The sequence below is a fragment of the Schistosoma haematobium genome, chromosome 2 (assembly GCF_000699445.3).
Source record: "Schistosoma haematobium chromosome 2, whole genome shotgun sequence".
In the NCBI taxonomy this organism is placed as follows: Eukaryota; Metazoa; Platyhelminthes; class Trematoda; order Strigeidida; family Schistosomatidae; genus Schistosoma; species Schistosoma haematobium.
In genome coordinates, this window is record NC_067197.1 from 12,439,257 (window position 1) to 12,455,163 (window position 15,907).

General features: G+C 33.8%; 1 protein-coding gene across 1 annotated transcript in view; it reads left to right on the plus strand.

Annotated features, from left to right (window-relative positions):
• MS3_00010750 (uncharacterized protein) overlaps positions 1–15,907 on the plus strand; it is a gene marked incomplete at both ends in the record, with an annotated part of 122,452 nt that overhangs the window by 40,400 nt on the left and 66,145 nt on the right. Inside the window, 6 exons of the mRNA XM_051219145.1 lie at positions 3,506–3,736; positions 4,646–4,966; positions 5,460–5,603; positions 9,336–9,743; positions 11,739–11,900; positions 14,212–14,435. Of these exons, the coding sequence (XP_051067499.1) occupies positions 3,506–3,736; positions 4,646–4,966; positions 5,460–5,603; positions 9,336–9,743; positions 11,739–11,900; positions 14,212–14,435 (1,490 nt within the window). The remainder of the gene's footprint in view (positions 1–3,505; positions 3,737–4,645; positions 4,967–5,459; positions 5,604–9,335; positions 9,744–11,738; positions 11,901–14,211; positions 14,436–15,907) is intronic.

Sequence of the window (15,907 nt, forward strand, 5' to 3'; positions counted from 1 at the left end):
CCGTAATTTAGCGACAGTAGCGCTCTTTACAATGATGATCTTTAATTCTAGCAATGACAGCTTTCTACAGATTTAGGTTTGAATCGAACACTACTTAGACTAACACAACCTACCTCATCTCACAGATTATTGGTGCTAGTGGTAACATTTAAAATATGTGTCGAACCAATATTACAAAGGTAAGAGCTAGTATGCATTGAAAAGCTACGTAAATTCAAATAGTTTCCCCTTCGTTTTTCTTGGTTGTGAGGGTTTGTGATGGCTACACGTAACAGTGGCTCTGTTTCTCTGTTCCTCCACGTAGAAATAACTTTACACACACGATAACATTAATCACAAACACACAGATGAAGAACTTTCTGTTAACAATAAGAAAGATGCATTTTCACGGCCAAAGTTTTTGGCTTATCATTATAAAAAGAGGCCACCTTCAAGTGGTATATATATGAGCACGGTTTTACTTTGAATTAAATAAAAGTGTTGACAACTTTTGTGCTTGAACGTGTTATAACGCTCGGTTTTACTTCATCTAATGTTATAACGGTTGGGTTTTTACGTTTACACGTATGGGACGTTAATTTACCTTAGACGAATATCTACACTAGATTCCGTTCCAGTGTCTATTCTACAGGACTTCAACACAACTCAGATCAAGAACACGCGATTAGCCAGACCATAACGTAAATATATTTCCACACTGAAACCAGACACAATCCAACAACAATGAACAATCAATAATAAGTGAGTATAATAGTAATAAGGATAGGGGAATATATACCTCATCTGACGCCTGTCAGAATGTCTACATGTCTGAATTAGCAGACAACTAATCATTATCATTCTCGTCTACACATCAGAACGTTATTTAATAGAATTCTAACATTTCATTAAGATTACTAATGATCGATATCATTTACTGAGTATGTACACACATTTTATTGCACAAAATGTCGATGGAAATGTAAAGCACAATATAAATGTTGTAACTAAATGGTCGACTGTTATATCGACGTCGCCACTGTTGTATCTGGTATCGTCAACAGGTTATATTTAATGAGTCTTCACTGTTATGTCCAGATGGGCTCTGTTGAGTCCTCAGCATTATTGCTTTTATTTGACAATTGGGAACCACTTCAGTTCCTCGATCTTATTGCTTATACTGGTAAACTAGAAATACTGTAATTCCCACAATACAGAATGAGAAAAATATGGTATAAAAGATAAAAAACGAACTGAAGAGCGATATCTATGAAAGAATACCATAACACATGGTCTGTAGAAGATTAAGAATGAATGCATCTGTTTCGTTGTGATCGATTCTAAGCACCATGTTAACCAACGTCTTCAACCACTGATTATGGGATGTTTGTATGAAATGTTTTACAACCTATTGTGTACAGTTCACATGAAGTAATCCACTTTGGACATAAAGCAAGAAAAAGTTATACTCCATTGTCTCCATTAATTACAGTACAATATCATCACATTTTTTAAGTAAGTGGGAGGATTTGGAAATAAGTTGAAATATAGACAGTTTAAACAAGGTACTTAATCGATTATTGTCATCTAACTAGGTACAGGATTTCCTGTCTACAGTAGATTTATAGATTACTTTCTGTTATGTTTTAATGCATTTAAGTGTCCGATTTTCCATAGGTATGGATTTATATCTTTCAATAAAATTTAAGAATAAAATATTAAGAATTAGACGAGAATAGATCAGAAGTAGTACTCCTCCATTTTGATAATGAATATAGATGTAGAGCCAAGCACATATCTGTGGCCTCATTTTTTAGCCTACATTTTTTAGTGCCCGGTTGCACAAACCAAAGTAGGTGCAGGTGGAACTGGGACCTTCAACCTAGTAGAGGTTGAAAATCAAATGCTTTAACGATTGAATTGCCACTCTTAATACAGATGTAACATATATTGATAAGTGTGCATGTATATCTGAATTGCTGAATGCGAAAGCCGTGATTTTATTATAACCGCTGGTGGTGTAAATACCAGTAGGCAAGAAACCTGGGTGGTTTTGTCATATTTTTTAAACATGAAATTGTCTTTATGAATACGTTTTTAATACATATGAATGCATTATAAATAACTAATTGCAAATCACATGTTATTAAATGTTTATGGTTTTCTTAACTTGCAATCACGCTGGGCTTTAGGTTTCAACAGTATATCACTTTGAGTTGAGTGACTATGTATTATCACTACGTGTTGTAGTTAAAGTGTGTTTAGGATCCAGGTACATAAATCTGTACTTTTAAGTAGTTTATTGGGTTTTTTCCACAGTGAAATGTTTGACAATATTTAAGTTTGATCTATGGTATATCTCGCTGTGGACACATTATTCACACACTAATTGATCACCCAAGAACAATAATCAATATCATATTCCACTCTGACTGGTATTGTAAACGTGGTTGGATACCTTAGTGTACTTTGCTTAGTGAATCTTAGTGTCACACACTGTGATTCAGATATCGAACCAGCGATTATTAAGCAGATAAAACCACAGCGGATGTATATTACGACAAAATCCAAGGGGTATGGGGAAAAATATATCACACTGTAGACAGCTTCTGAGTTCGTGGATGCTGGCTCTTGAGGAGCCCCATAGTAGTACAAAACAATCAGCTGTCATGCGCTTCATTGTTTCCAATACTTGTCTAAGGTCAGTCGGTGATCTAAACTATGTAATAGATAGATCTATCTATCAATAATTTGACTAATCACGACTTACCTTCAATAGGAAACCAGCCATTTAAATCAATACTTTGCACTGACTAACGCTTATTACGACTCGAATAATTTTATGCAGAACCTTGTTATTACTGCAAGACTATATCAAAAAGTTAGTTAACTAACAATTCGTTTTATATGTTTATTTGATTTGAAGGAAAAACTGAAATCTCATAGCATAGTTAATCTATTTTATCTATAGATTTTATTAGTTTTTCCATTCGTATGAGGCCTAGTTTGTCATGTTAACTACAGATTTGTATTATTGGAAATTACACATTTCGACCTACTTGGGAACCATTAGATAGATATATATCTAGCTCCAAATGCTGATGTTCACAGTGGAGGCACAAAACGAGAATTAATCAGTACAAACACCATCGTGTTATCCTGAACCAGATGAAACGGTCGTCTTGGACTTTGTTGCTAGTTACAATTCAAATATAATGAGAACTTGTGACTGGAAGGAATAGTCAGGGCAATCCGCGTAGGATGCACATTTGCGAATTGAAACTGATCTATTCCCAGCCCTTAGTATCAACAACTAAAGAATACAAAACCTTTGAGATAATTACGTACAAGTATTTCACTTTCGAAATCAATCAATGTATGTCTTGGTGTTTTTCACTTAAATTGATTATATCAGGTTCTTTTTCGTAACAAAAGTTAGTTTCTTAACGTTCATTATATATATGTGTGGATCATCAAATCGAGGTGTAAATAATTTCAATCTATTAAAATCTTTTTTCCTCAATAGGTTATCAAATTTGTCGATTTAGATCATGCTGAAGAATTAAAAAATCGTAATTCTGAAGCTATGTTTCGATTGAATGCATTCATCAAATCAACTGAACTTTTATTGGTCTCTGATTTTGTTCTACCAGAGACTACTGATTTAGATCAAGCTCATTCAGCTACAGCTAATTATCGTCAACAGTTAGAAGAAGCTCGTAAGCAATTACTTGAAAAGGCTCGAAGTGATTATTTGGTTAGTGTGAATTAATTTATAATTTAATTTATAAAATCTTTTCCTAACAAGAGCATTCGTTTAATAATTATATAGTGGTACATTTTTACATCTAATCGTCATCAAGTAGCACTCTAGATCGTCTGACAATAAAACAACAATGGCTTCTTTTCTTTACCCACAGTAATAAATTTTGAGGGTATGACCAATAACGTAAAAAAATATAGTGAGTGGTTTTTGTGTTATTGAAATATGTGCGTGATATGGTCGAGGTGATCACTTTCATTCACTTAAATATGTATGAAGATATAACATGCTGAGAAATAAATTCTCCCTGACTGTAATTGCGTTCGAATTCGAATGTAAACAAGTGATGGCGTGATTACTAGAGCTCACTATTATTAGAATGATAATCATCACACAAACTATTGGCTTTTATATTAAACTTTAAGTAATAATCTCTGGCTATATCGTTTTTAAAATTCTCAGTATTATTTGACAACTGATTTGAGGATTGCAAAGTGGTGAGGTGTGAAAAACTGTCCACTAATGTAGGGGCGGCTAGGAATGATAAATTTAAACCACAGCTGTTTTAATGTTGTTATTCCAATCGACAATAATTTGCAATTACAGTATCCTGTACCAAACAAATCCCAAGACTTAACAAACTGTACCTGATGATGAAGTTATTGTAAACAAGTTTCCGTCCAATTATTTCGTGTTTTTTTAAAAATAATACTTGATTCAGATTGTCACATGATCAGTGCTTTAATTTTATGGATACTTGAAATTTCTAGATATTAGAAAAAGAATTGTTAGTAATATTTCATTTGGAATACATATATCATTGATATTTTCATATACAATACAAATAGAATATCATATTTCCCACTTAATAAGTGGTTCCGATTTTCTTGTGTGCATTAATAGGAAGCTTTAAAAGCTGCTGAGGAACTAATGTCAGCTGCTAAAGCTGGTCAAGCGGATATGGAACAAGCTGAAGCTGTTATGGCAGCGGTTCGTGCTGCTGGTGAAAAATTAGATCGATTAGCTAATCATTCTGTTCAAGCAAGATTAGATGAAGTTGAAGCAGCAACTAAGAAAGCTGTAGAATTAGCTCTTCAACTAGCTCCAATTAATGATTGGGCTCAAGATAGTGAAGTTTCGACGGAAATATTAAATTCTGGGTCAATTGAAACTAATCTCGATTTAACTAATTTAACAACAGAAGAAGCTATGTCAAAGTTGAAGGTAATTTGTTTTTTGTTTAAGTTATAACTTAAGTTTTAAACTTTAAATTACGAATGACTGTTCAAATCTTACTTAATGTCAGGTGTATTTTTGAAATTTTAAAACTCATTCGTTTAATTTAGATTGATATTATGAATGGATCAACGTTAGATCGCCATTGAAAACCTCGAAGCACTGGACGGCCGTTTCGTCACAGCATGAGGATCCTCAGCACTGTTCATCCAAGATCCCATGCACGGGGCTCGAACACTTTTATATTGTAATATAAAGTGAACAACAATAAGGATGCTATTTAACCACAAATGAACGTCAGCTTAAAACGAGTTGTAGACGTTTTCTAAAGATTTGTTATTGTCTTTAATATTCCATGTGGCACATCGTTATATTAAAGAAAATTCCTTCGAAGAGTTAATCACAACTGGAGAGTAGTAAACTGTTCTCTTTATATTTCTTTCATCTTAAACTAGATTTTATTTCTCTTACTATCGTGTAGGGTCATTTCACAGCCTTAGAAGAGCATGAAAAAGCTTTACTTGAAGCTGAGAAACGATTGAATGATTTAAAGGAATCTGGTCTGCAACATATTGATATTAGTCAATTGGAATTAGCTACTGCGGAAGCTCGTCGTAAAGTTGAAGTGAGTTTGATGCTTTGTTCTCGTCAGATATTTTGTTAGAATTATTACTTTTTTTACTTATCATAACGATGAGATGAACTGAATTTTCACCTATTCTATGTAGTTAATTTGTTTAGTAATGCTTTGTTTAGAGGTTTTATTTTGGAACACCTGACGTTGAATTCATCAATTTCAAATAGAGAACAACTTCATCGTCTTGTACTGTAAGCAATTTCAAGCTATTGCAATGGTCAACCTTTAATCTATTCTGTTCTTGGAAATACAATTCAAAAATGGTGTTAATTGTGAGATATTGACACAAAAATTAAGATATTCATTACAAAAATAGTTCACTGTAGTGAAGCTGAATTCAGTCAATAATTAGAATCGCAAAAACAAACTGCTTAAATTCGCTAACTTTATGTGCGTTTATCAATTCAACAGCCCTCATAAAGCTAATTACATAGGGTTTACAATTCCGCTGGAGGGTTATAATATAATCAGACATTATATATTTAGAAGGCGGAGAAGAAGAAGGAGAGCAGCAGTGAATTAATTTTGTGCCTCCACTTTTGATTTCTAGCTTCAATTTAGATTCCATCGATGCTACTGACATGACATTTGTGTCCAATTCAAACTAAATAGCTAATAATTTTAAATTGATCAATAGTTGTATCTTTTTTTGGCCTAAGTGTAGTTTACCAATGAAACATATTTATGTTCTAAACCTTGAGTTACACTTATTGATTATTACCATCAACTGCTTAACTATGCACCAATTTCCCTACCTCCTTCGCAAATCCATTGAATTGGAAAAGCTTTTATAGAGTTTTCAATAACTGTGCTCTCATTTACCTTCTTACTCTTTCATAAAATTTATATGATTTCAAAACAGTATAATCAATTCCTTTACAATTAATTTCATATTTCCGATATTATTATTATTATTTTTATTAGTAGTAGTACTAGGGGGTAGTATCATTAGTTCCATTTGTCCTTCTGTGTTTCCCTCTTAAGTTTAATTTGTAGACGGTTGATTAACTTAGATGATATTTACGACCATCAATCGACTACTGCTTGTTGACAGCTTAAGTAGAAAATTAAATAAGTAAATCATAATTGTAATTTAATTCTCTTTCCTTAATTTGTTTTTTTATTTGTGATTGGAAGATAAAAACTAGTTTGTAAATAGAAAGTTGAATATTGTTACTGGTATTATTTTTTATTAAGTAAATGTCCACGAAGTTGGAGATGAATAGAAATGGGTATGTAGACGTTACATCGAACAGGATGGATTGTTCCTAACAGTGGAATACAGGACACGCATTTTGCCTTATTTTGAGACTCTTCAATTGGATGCGCCGGAATATTAGTGTTTTTGTATACGTTTCAACGTAATCCGTACTAATAATTATATCGGATCGAATGTTACCAACCATCGCCATTAAAAATTGACATAAACACCACGCCTGTTGCGCAAGCTTGTGGCTGTCAGTAGTAGCTCAGTGGATGACACGGTAATGTTTGAAGCGAATAGCACTGCATTTGAGTTTAAAATATGAACATCAACACTGGTATGCAGGTACATCGAACTGACAAATCCTAGATATAGTGAAAATTCCCATTTTGCCATTTGGTAAATAAAGAAGGAACGAATTGAGCGAAGAAATTTCTTTTCAATTAGTTTTTCATCATGGCTCTACACTAATATATATACGTTTTACAATAATAATATAATACTCATCGAGTGGATACGTTACGTAATAATTACATAATGACATTTAAATTAACATTGATTAAGAGGATTATTAATATTCAAAGTGATCAAGAAGTTGCTAAGTTGCGTAATGTAAGAAACAAAGAAGGAACAGAATTTTAACGGATGGTCAATAGGATGGTAGTTACGTAAGAATCAAGAGATGAATGTTGAGAAGTTATTAAGTTCAAAAGCAACAGAAATAAAATTACAAAAGTTAAAAAAAAAAACAAATGGAAGAAGTATGAAAAATAGTTCTTTTGAAGGAAATCTTAAACTGATGGCCAGGGCAGGGAAAGTGGTTGTACGAATCTCTTTTGAATGCAAAGGTCAGGTTTGTGAACATGGATTGCGATGGCTTCCGCAATGTGCAAGAGGCGCACTCGTAAACCATGTGGCAAATTAGATGGGATATTGTAGATAACCTTAAAAGCTTTATTCAATTCGACTTGATGACCTGTGTCAACCAAGTGAGAGAGAATAGAACTTTTAATCACTTTTACCTGTCCTTTGTTTAACCACGACGGATGATGTTCAGTAATGCGATGACGGACTTGTACCAACCAAGTGTACAAGCGTACAATTCGGCATGTATCCCAGAATCCACTTTTAGCCACAATCCATTTATATCAAAAACAACTCATCATCATAAATGTCCTGTCGCTCCCTGACCATCGTTGCTACCTTGACGTGGTGGTCGGGCTTGCCTATCGTGATGAAGCAACCGAGCTATACTGGCTGGAACAATCGTTCCTCAAGGTCCTACCATGTCAGACAGGTCGGTTGAAGAGCGGTAAGACTAAAAGCAACAAACCCAAGGTCCGAAGGCGAAGTCGTACTGCTGACTGTACAGAGATGTGACAGCAGTAAGGTGTTTCCTTCAGACAACCAGCATGACAGCGATGCTCAGAATCGATCACAATGGCGTCGGTGTATACACTCCCTGTCTTCCCTTAAACTAAGAGATTAAAATCACTTCATATCTTTCTTTCTATGAACCAATTTTTTCTTCTTGTACTATATCTCTATATGCAATCTTTCTCTTATATATTACCACCTTTGACCTAACCACTGCTATGAATCCGGTGTTGATCTTGTTGTGCTGATGCGGTATGGCAACCTGGACCGATGCACATATGTGCGTGGTCCTATGTTGTAGTTGACTGGACTGACTGACCTGTCGCTCATAATGTACATATACTAACTAAAGTCGGTCAAAATTCAGTCCTGTTTATCCATAACGGGGTAATTCGGAACCTTAATGAAAAAAGTATGGATATTATCAAATTGAGAGATCGATAACTACTAGGTACAAGCTACTAACGTATTCACTATATAGCATACGTACATCTCCAGCTGACCTCAATCCGTGAAAAAATAATCCGTAAACGAAGTATTACATTGTTTAAATTTTAGGAAATGGTATTTCATCAGTACTCATTTTTCTATAGAAGACTATTTTTAGCACCATAATTGATTAATAAAAGGAAACTGGAATAATCGTGTGAAGGAGATCTCTCATCCTAACATAGTTCCCAAATGAAAAAACTGCTTTACTGAATAATTGAAGATATTTAATAGTTTACATAATAGACTGACCTTAATTGAACCAATTTTGGAACCAGGAACCACTGGGTAGCTGTGTGTGTTTATGACCTTACTATCTGTGATCCGACTCAGAAATTCCAGGTCTTTATAATCCTCTCATACTAATGGTAATCACATACTTCCCAATGACTAATTTCGAAAGTCTGAGAAGCTGTGAACAATGTAGTTTAACCATGTTGTTTGTAAGTTGGTTACCTACCAATCGTATGGGAAGATAGCATTAAATTGATTGAAGCCAGAAACTCAGTGGAGCCAGGTTCGAACCTAGGGTCCAACAACCAAAATGTGGTTGCACTGAACCCACTAAGATATTTTGAATACATCATTTAACATTTCTCCTATTTCTCATTATTAATGTTTACTTTCCTATTTTCTTTTTTCTTATTTAGGCTATGCGTACTGTGGCTAAATGTTATGAAAATGAGTTAGATAGACGGAAATCAGCTGAACAATCTTTTTCATATGCTATAGTAAATATAACTGATTGGTTAGACGAAGCAGAACGTCTATTTCAGACTGATGTATCATTTGATTTTGAAGAACAATTGCCTAATACAGAAGTTATTCAAGATAAATTAATTGCAAATGAAGAATTTTTAAGAAAAACACAAACAGCTGGTCAAGCTTGTTTAGTTGAATTGAATCGAAGTTATGATAGATTAGTAGAATTATTCTCAGGTAATGAAGAAGATATGGTTGAAAATTCTGCTAATCCAATTATTCAACCAGATGAAGTTAGTATGAATATATTGTTGGAAGCAGCAAATCAAGTGACTAAATTCCGTGATCGATTTGATGTAAGAATATCTCAGTTTATTTTGTTCAAAGATGTTTGCTAGTCACTTTTTTTAACAATGATTAATTGATTCAAGTTTTTGAGGTTAAATACTACATAAGGTTCACCGATTGTATATATTACTAATCTGAGAATTTATGGATTGGAAGTCCCTTCAAGACCGATTATTAATTGACAAATATTTGAATGTTATCTCCAGACATCACAGTAAGAGAATTTTTCACAAAGGAGTAGGATTTTCTCATTTCAAACCATTTTTGTGTACAATGGTTAAATCAGTTGAGTAACCTTCAACTTTAATCACGTACAAATTCTTTGAAACGTTTTACTACTCAATGACTCTATTGAGTAGCTTTTTATTGTACTGTAGTTATCACTCTGATGGACTTAAACGTTCGCTCAATGTTGACTCACATTGAGACTTTAATGTGAGTTGTATTAAAGAAAGGAAATGTTAATTATTAAAATAGTCAGATTCTAAATTATTTTTTGTACAGAATATATGTCATGTGGCCAGAAAAGGAATCTCGGGCGTGTGTTTCGTCCCATTTGAGACTCAGTTGGATCTACTTGCATCCTTGAATTCCTGTTCGCGTTGGGACTCAAGCATAGTACATTTCGCTCCAGGCGCCTAATGCATCATCTGTTGATGTACTGTGTTCACATGGTCACTCATTTTTGCAAAAGGTGTGAATTTTAATTTAATTTGTAATTGTTTGGATAATCCCATTATTTGATACTTTGTTTGATTTTCCCGAGTGGACGTCAATTCTGTGATCCAGGTATATCCAGCTGACTAGTGCCAAGTCGAATGGAACGTTTTTACTAGGTTTCACCGCTAGTCGCATTCTATTTATTATATACAAACTTGTGTGATAACGATGATATTGAGGCAATCCTTACAGGATGCACACACACCAGCTAAGACTGATCAAATTTTAGTCAAAATATCAACAACAGGGTTATCCAGACGATTATAAAATAAATTTTAAGTTCTAGTTTGTTTGATTCCCGGTAAAAATCGAAATACACAAAAACAGTGTGGAGTAGAAAAGTAAGGAGATGTTAATTTTTAAAGTGAGGAAATCAGAGCAAATGGGACGCGGCAAATGAATAACGTGTGGTACGAGAATCGAGTTTTAGGGGAAAATATAAAACATTGATATTTGATTATATAAAATAAGTTTTTTATCATATCAATTATAATCCTTTACTATCGGCTACTATATCACAGTCATTTAATGCGAACCATTGACAGCCAAACACTCCATTTCTATATATACTTCACTATTGTATTTCAAGGTAGGTGATGAGTCGTCCAATGTAAACAAACTAGAAATTAGTTAAGATGACGAGAATCTGCTTGTTTGATTTCAACCTTAACATCTATCCACGAAGATACTACGACAAGACTTAAAGTTATTGGATTATTATTACTACTATCATCATTATCATTATTATTATTATCATCACATTGTCTGTGAATTTAAGATTCTCAGTTGATGATGTAATGATTTTACAGCTACCGTGGTAGAATCTATTAATGGAATTTTTTAATCTAGTTTAGGTTGGTTACTTAACCTATGTGGGATCTATCTGTTCATCTTTTTATTAACTTTGGATAGTGGTTTGTAGGGGAATGCAGGACACTCGTTTCGTTCTATCCTAGGTTCGTCATCTGGATATACCTATATCACATTCTTGATGTTCTCCCTGAAATTCGAACCCTGTGCTTTTCGCTTCAAGTCATGACATGTTATTCATTGAGCTCTTGAGCCGAGATAGCCGTTAACAAATTAACCACAAACTATCGTTTTAAGCTAATAACGAACACATATTATGTATTGGTTATTGCATACTCGTTTGCTTATTCACATTCTTTTATCTTCCTTATTGTTTTGATTTGTTTGTGTTGAATCGATTTGGGAAGGTAAGGAGGTGGAGATATTGATCTCAGTATGTTTCTTGTTTTTTTTCCTATGATTTCTTATCACAGGAGTTGATGTCTAAAGCTACTCGACGTCAATATGAACTTAAATATGCTTTATTAGAAGCTCGTCTACGTGAACAATTAGATAATACTAATAAAATTTTAAATGATGAAGAATTTCGAATGACATCTGGTGAACATTTGGCTAGTATATTGTCTGATCATGAGGTAACTCAGTCTCTCATCTTTCTAGTTTTTTTTTCTTACAAATCCACCTATAAATGGAAAAAAATGTGATGGGGGGCTAATTGAAATTTCAATATATATTCTTAAATAGTTTGTCAATTCATTCGGTATTTTAAAAAAAGAATCACTTATTGACAATGATTAAAATAGTTATAAGCCAATTTATGACCAGACTATAATTAATGAAGTAACCAATCAGATGTAAGATCACTGGACTTGGATTTTGGCGCGAAACTCACTCATCCATTTGGCAAAATAGCGTTTTGGCATTTTAGTTTATATCAGTTCGTGATGAAAACCCTAAATCTAACTCCTAACCCTAATCACCAACTGTAAATCATAATTCTAATTCCTTACACTGGTTTATAATCGTCATTTAGTCCTAGTTAGTAAGTGTACTCTCTCTCTAGGTTACTTCAAAGGTCGTCCATAAATTATAGTTTTACCCAATTTACATTGGATATTGACAATTTTCTCATAGATCAACTATAATTGCGATAAAACCCACTGAAAAATTAGATTACTTTCATTTTGGTGCAAGTAATCTTCGATTCCAAGTGTTCATATTATCATTGCATAATTAATATAAGACTTACCACATTTTAAATAAATACAATAAGGGGAAATTAGAACCATTGTAGTTTAAATAAGAATATTATTATTATTGATATTAATATTATTATTATTAACAGTGACAGTAAAAAATGACATTGAAGGACAGAAATTATTATTATTACAACTCATCTGTACCGCAGTAATCAGTCTCATTCAATGTTTTCATTCTTCTCACGTAAATTTAAGATTACCACACGAACCTTCATCATGAAACCTACACTTCATGATACAACTCATTGATTTCATGAACTCATACAATTTTCTAATATAGAGCTGGACTTTGACTACTTTCAGTCTGCTTCCATACCAGCTAGCATTGCTTTAAACGATGTAGACGTGAGTAGCTTTTGTGTATCACACGATAGTTAATAGCCTCATCGACTGATTTACCATCATCACCTAACCTGCTGCAGCTAATATCAGCATTATTCACTGTTTAGTTTCATAAGCAAAGATGGATAGTGGCTAGCAGTGGAGTACAGGACGCGTTTTTGGTACTGTTTCGGACTCGTCAGCTAGATGTACCTGCATCCCAGAGCTGATGTTCACTCCGGAACTCTAATCCAATACCATTCGCTTCAAGCGCCATAGTGTTATCCACTAATCTACTGAGTCCTGATAGCCACCTGCTTGTGTAATGGGGTGAAGTTTAAATTCACTTGGTATTGTTTGTCTGATAATCAGGATTCAGTAGCTAAACAGATAACGCGATGGCGTTTGAAGTGAAAAGAAGTGTTCGAGTCCCGGAGTGAACATCAACTTTGGGATGCAAGCACATTCAGCTGACAAGTCCGGATAGGACGAAATGCACGCCGTAGATTCCATTGCTATCCAGCATCCGTCTTTACTTATAATGTTTATGAATTAAAGTAATATCGAAGCAATCCTCATAGTATGCAAATATGCCAATAAGAGACTGATCAATTGCAGTCCGAAACATTAATGAGAAGATTCAAATGAGCAATGCCAAGTGAATTGTTTAGTTTCATTATGCGTGACTAATCGTTTGAATAAGACCTTATATATATGTATATACACAATTGAATATATAATATCCTATTCTTTATTGTCGGTTGTACAGATTCCTTATGGTCTGTCCATTTGAGACAATTAGTTTTAAATTGTCTTCTGTTAGTATTTGTTCTTGGGTATTCACTGTTGAAGGTTGTTTATTTTTGTTAATTTGAAATAAAAATGAACAAAGAAACTATTTTTGATTATCAAATCATTTATTTTTTCTTTAAATTAATACGAAGGTTGTTGAATTCACGAGTCGATTCCACCTAGACAACTATGGAAAACATGGAAGCACTGGATGGCCGTTTCGTCCTAGTACGGGACTCATCAGCAGCCGGAATCCGACGGTGTTAATGTCTAACTTCAACCAATCCATGGTATTGTGCGATCGTCCACCATTGTTTTCAGCTCTGGTCTAGACGTTTAGCGTTTGTGCGCGAGATTGAAGATCCTGGGTCCGAGTCTCGCGTGAGGGACTGTGGATATGCACTTCTGGGAAGTCTCATACTAGGACGAAACGGCCGTCCAGTGCTTCCAGGTTTTCAACAGTTGTCTTGCACAGATCGACTCATGAATTCAACTCTTTGATTACTATAATTTACACAAACCCCCATTCCGATATTGATGCAAAGATATTCTATTTGTGTGGTTTTATTTACAGTCTTCATTTAAAAATTCAGAATTTTATACTATTTGTGAAAATATACTACGTGAAATGCGTGAATTAGATGAACAAATGTCTTGTTTATTTCAAAATGATGCAAATTATTATAGTAAACGTACAACACAGTTACAACAAGAATATAATTTATTAACTGAACGTGTTGGAAAAATAGCTGTGAGATTACGTAATCTACCGGAACAATGGGCTGATTTTGATGATAAGTAAGTTTTGATGAAGTTTTATTGTTTGAGCTGGATTGTTATTCTAATTTTATTGATTCGTACATGGTGTTTGCTACTGACGTCAACAGATATAAGTAGTATGTACCACCAATCAAAAGTGAAATGTCTGGCGGCAGAAGGCCAAGAAGATCAAAGAGAAGAGAAGAGAAGAGAACGAGAACACAGAGTGATTGGTATGGAAACGAAGGAATAGTCAAGTCTGAAACAATTGATTGATATTTTGCAAATGAATTGTTTACTATATAGTTCTCAGATTTTACTAAGAAATTCTGTAGTTTTTTTGTTTATGTACGTTTGGTTGTATCCCACTTGTGTTCTCGTTCCCTAAAATTCTATTGGTAGATGTTAAAATAGTAGTGATATCCGTTTCTTACTCAACATAACTAAAAAAATGAGGAAAAAAAATTATCCCCATTTGTCCAAAAGGATTTGATAGGAAGTGATTTGAGCCTAGACTTTAAAATGATTTGACTTTTGTTGATCACTGAGATAGAGTTGGATTCATATTTGCTAACGGGTTTAATTATTTCTTATTAGTGTTGTTGAACAGGTCAATGTCAATCATTCAACTGTTTCCCGACTTACATTTCAAGTTGGTTCAAACGGTATTTGTAGTTATATTTTTGAATAAAATTAATGTCATATTTAAGACAGTTAGTCCCTTTGATAAATTTCTGTAATGCAATAAGAAGACGAAGTTTTTCAGAATAATGTGATGTATTTGCGTAATACATATACTTGTTAAGACATTTTTATATGAAAATTAAAAGATCAAATAGACAGGCTTAAAGTAAGTCGTAACATTGCATTGTCGAAATTTATTGTCGAATGTTGTTTTTTCTTTGTGCAAACCAAACACTGATTAAAAATGAGAGAGTAATAGACAAATATTTCATTATAGTATGAGATTCGTCAGTAGTGTATACTAACATCCTACCAGTGATCGAATAAAAACTTCAATGCGGGTACTTTATTATCAGATAATTCAGCTGACATCAAATGATCATCATAAAAAGTGATAATTGTTTCATTTCCAATGTTGTTGGACTCCACTAGTCGAAATTTGTCACTGGAACTTCAGGATTCCGTTTCCTGAAAATCATTCACTCAACAACAACTGATTATTTATTGGGATGGAAGATAATTTACATCATGGATTGACTTTAAGCAAACAACCATTTAAAAATAGAGCGAACAGTGAGCCAGTTATTTTTTGATCTGCTTAAAAGTGCTAACTTTGAACAGCACTATTTTACAGAATTTTTGATGTACATTAAAACAGTGTTATTATGTATGGAGTCACTGACAAGTGGACTGAGTCATGTTGGTAGGTGTAGACTACCTGGTTGGGGACTGCGAGATGATAGCAACTGATGGTTAGAGACCCTGAATGACATGGCTCAAAATCGTTTGCAATGGCGCAGGTGCATCCACTCTTTGTGTTCTCCCAA